General features: G+C 37.6%; 1 protein-coding gene across 1 annotated transcript in view; it reads left to right on the forward strand.

Annotated features, from left to right (window-relative positions):
- Nucleotides 1-3085, forward strand: part of LOC118394713 (E3 ubiquitin-protein ligase HECW1-like) — a 47963-nt gene extending 44878 nt beyond the window's left edge. The window contains exons 27-28 of the mRNA XM_035788189.1: nt 30-228; nt 418-3085. Coding sequence (XP_035644082.1) covers nt 30-228; nt 418-529 — 311 coding nt within the window. The 3' untranslated portion in view covers nt 530-3085. The remainder of the gene's footprint in view (nt 1-29; nt 229-417) is intronic.
- Nucleotides 3086-4106: the final 1021 nt, after the last annotated feature.

A 4106-nucleotide genomic window follows, 5' to 3' on the forward strand; every position in this document is an offset into this window, starting at 1 on the left:
GCATGCCTTATTGTCCTTCTGCATCGCAGGCTACCATGACAGCCACATAGTGATCCGGTGGTTCTGGGGGGCCGTGGAGCGCTTCAACAATGAGCAGAGGCTGCGTCTGCTGCAGTTTGTGACTGGCACCTCCAGTGTTCCCTACGAGGGCTTCACTGCGCTACGGGGCAGTAACGGCCTGCGACGCTTCTGTATCGAGAAGTGGGGCAAGATTACTGCTCTTCCAAGGTAATATAAGCTCTCTACCCAAAGTAGAGTGGACCTAGACAATCATTTATACCATTGCCTCCTGCTATTACAGGTATAGATTCAGACTGCCCTATGCTGTTATCCTCCAAACCCCTGCATAGTATTTGGAAGAAAACTCTATTCTGTTGAATTGGTTGTCTGCTCTGATGCATGGTCTATATCTTCCAGGGCACACACATGCTTCAACCGGCTGGATCTCCCACCATACTCCTCCTACACCATGCTCTATGAGAAACTGCTGATCGCTGTGGAGGAAACCAGCACTTTTGGCCTTGAGTGAAGGAGAGAGAAGTTGTGCATCCCAAATTGCACCTTATTCCCTATATAGTGCGTCACCTTTGACCAGGGACCATAGAGCTCTGGTCAAAAGTACTGCATTATGAAGGGAATAGGGTGCCATTTGCGAAGCAATCAAGAACTTAAATAGGATCCTGTGCCTCAGGACTGTGAACTCTACACAACACTCCCTTTATACTGTACATTTCAATACAACAGCCAGAGGACTGTACATTTCTCTTTTTTAACAATCTTATGTACAGTATACAAGCAAAAGGAAAAGCCAAGCACCACCACATGCATTACTCACATGTTACAATCTACCTTTCTTTGCATAAAGGCACCAAGCTGTGTGCAATAGCTCTTATTTGCTCAGCCTATAACAGCACTCAGGGCCTTGACTCAACACATCACACACGCCAATGAATAGTCTAGTCCCTCTCTCACAGTGCACCTTGCACCAACAGCCTCAGCAAACATCGTCACATCACCAACCACAACCAACATTATCACTAGAAGAAATTCCTCAACTTGCATTATCAGAGGGAGAGAAATGCCTCAAATACTGTCACGTGAACCACTACAACAAACATTATCTCATGACGTTGTGTTCTAACTTTGGCAATTCCACTTTAAATACCGCTGCCACTGGGATTATCCCAGGATAGGACATCAGCAAAGTACTGGTTCATCAACATCTCTCAAGTTCTTAATTGCCCTACGTTTTTACCAAGATTTTGTGGACATTGTGATGTATCAGAAGAGATTCAATAGTGTTGCAAGATCCTACCACAATTGCAAAACGACTGTTCGAGGATTCTAATGATATTGAAGTTGTTATACTTTAAATTAAATCAAAACTATGTTTTATCGCGAAAAACACATGTGTAATTGACGTAAACCTTGAAGTTGATTGGAAAAACGAACACAAACCAGTTTTACTACAGGTAATTAGAGTGAAGCGAGGTGAAGAAACCCCCTTAAACAATGTCTGATCAGAATTTTTTCCCGATGTGCTCCATGTGAAAACAACACTTATTTTCCCCCTCTTGACCTTGAGAAGCATTTGATGTTTACATGAGGTGTGTCATCTCTTGTTTTAACACACTTGAGTCAGGATATTATGAATGTTTCATTGTCACAAGATTGTTGCGTTTCATTGTACATGGTAGACAGATTATTTTGGAGGGAAAGGTTTAAATATTTTTCCAGGTTTTTATATAATTTTTTCAAGCATGGAACACACAACTGGACATATTGCATTGTGTAAATGTATATTCAAACACTGAGGCAAACCAAGAGAGAACAATTAAAGTAAAATTGCAGTTATTTTGTTTAGATTGTACTGGATCTTATTCTTCCTGAATATTTGTTGCACTACTGAGGAGTTGACACAGTAAGTTCACCTTAAATATATGTATGCCACTATTTGAACAAAAATCTATTATATTTTTTAATGTAACACTACTTGCAATTATTATACACTATAGTTGTGGCTGAACAAAAAACAACAGTAGATTACAATGCTGTTGACTTGTTACCGCACTTGTGTTATAGCAGAGTTTGATTTTGTTTCAGTCTATGCCTGTATGTCAAATCTTGGCCACAGTCATACATGCTGTGAAAATGTAATGGACTTAAAACTAAAGTCATGTTGGTGTGTCTTTTGTCAGTTCTAGGTTACCATGCCACATCCATTTAGGACAGACATGGTTGTTTTATTAATTTACACTCATGTTGTCATTTAATGCACATAACCTATAGCGACTTTATCATTATAGGATAGGACAGCTGTTGTGGTCTGCAAATGCCATGCCTTAACATAAACACTGTATATGACAAAATGCAACTGTCAGGCATAAGTAGGCCTATAACTGAGTTGATTGCAGACCAATTGAATAATTGTGTATGTGCTATCTTCATGTTCATTGTTATTTGATATTAGAAGAGACACCAGAAACTGATATTGAACACTACAACTGTACTTACATGACCTATGTTATTGTTCAAATCTTTTCACTTTCCTTGGAAAATTGAGATTTTGAAATGTACAGTGAGTGCATTTATAGTTGCTATTATGAAATTGGAAGGCTGTAAGATCAAGTTTATACAGGAAATGTAATATTGTCAAAGCATTTTGAAATGATAAAATGTCATATGCAGTACAAGATTGGTGTTATTCATGTATTTCTTTAAACTTATTGTCCACACAGTTTTTGTTCAGTACGTACAGTATAAGTATCAGCATGTTTTAAGTTACTGTTGAAAATGTGTCTAATGCCATGCACATTTCCTGTGGCGAAGAACAAGCAATTTCATTTTCAAACAATCTGTTGCTTATTTTGAAAATCTTACATTATATTTTTCCTTAAAGAGATTGTTTGCTGCTAGTGAATGTTTTATGACCATTCTTTAGTTCTCAGAAACCCTCTCACAGTTCTACATGTTTCACTGTCAATCCCCACTATTTCCTGTCTGATGAGCTCACATGCAGTAATTCTCAGGCTGCACTTTCAATTCGAGCACAGTACTGTTAACGAATGTCAATAAACAATCACTTCATAAAGCACCTTTCTTCTACTAGTTTAAATCCCTGCACTTCATATCTAGTTGACACCTTTGCTAACAGGTCATGTGTCAATTTAAAACTTGCACAAGACAGTTAACAGAATTGCAAATGTATTCATTACTAGATTTAACTAACATTAGATAGTTAATCCAGAGATTCTTACCTTTGCTTCAATTCAGCAGTCTCATCCAGATCAAGGCATTTGTAGTTCTTTATGAACTACTCATTAGTAGCTAATTAGCATTTCATTTTTGTGGGGGTAAATGCAGGAAAATATATTGGTAAAAGTCACCTTGTCCTAGAGAGATTTACATGGTTATCAAAACGTCACGCCAGGGTAAGCTTACATGAAACGCAGCCCTTTAAGTGTTTCTAAAATCCCCTATGGGAAAAATGTAAGGTGGAAAATAATTGGAATCATTTCCTTGTTTGACCGGTAGGTTTGACGGGTATTATTACTCATACTGTGGTACTTTGTTGCTACATACATTGTTGGACATATAAATTAATATGCACCTATTAATTGTTGAAGAATATATATATATATATATATATATATATATATATATATATATATATATATATATATATATATATATATTTTTTTTTTTACCAAAACAGTATTACGCTTTTAAAAGGATTGCCCCTTTAACTCTTCAACATTACCGAAGTCTGGTGAAATCATAGAGATAGATAGAGGACTCTAGTGCCCAGAGAATTGATTTACCACGGGAAGCAGCATTGAGCACTTTCACAATTTTCAAGTAGAACTTCCTATAGTTTGAGGAAGGATCACATGATTCCATCCGGGTCATCAGGAGGGATCAGCTAATTAATTATACTTGTGAGTAAACATTCCAACTGCAGGTGGCAGTAAATTGCCATCAGTGGCTTTATACCTGTTTAAACACCACCCTGCAGGTAGCAGTATGGACCCTTTCAGTTTGTTTGCCAACTCATATAAGTGGAAGAAGAAGAAAATTGACTACTTTAAAATGGAGAGCGCTGCCCA

This window comes from Oncorhynchus keta, chromosome 15, assembly GCF_023373465.1.
Source record: "Oncorhynchus keta strain PuntledgeMale-10-30-2019 chromosome 15, Oket_V2, whole genome shotgun sequence".
Classification (NCBI taxonomy): domain Eukaryota; kingdom Metazoa; phylum Chordata; class Actinopteri; order Salmoniformes; family Salmonidae; genus Oncorhynchus; species Oncorhynchus keta.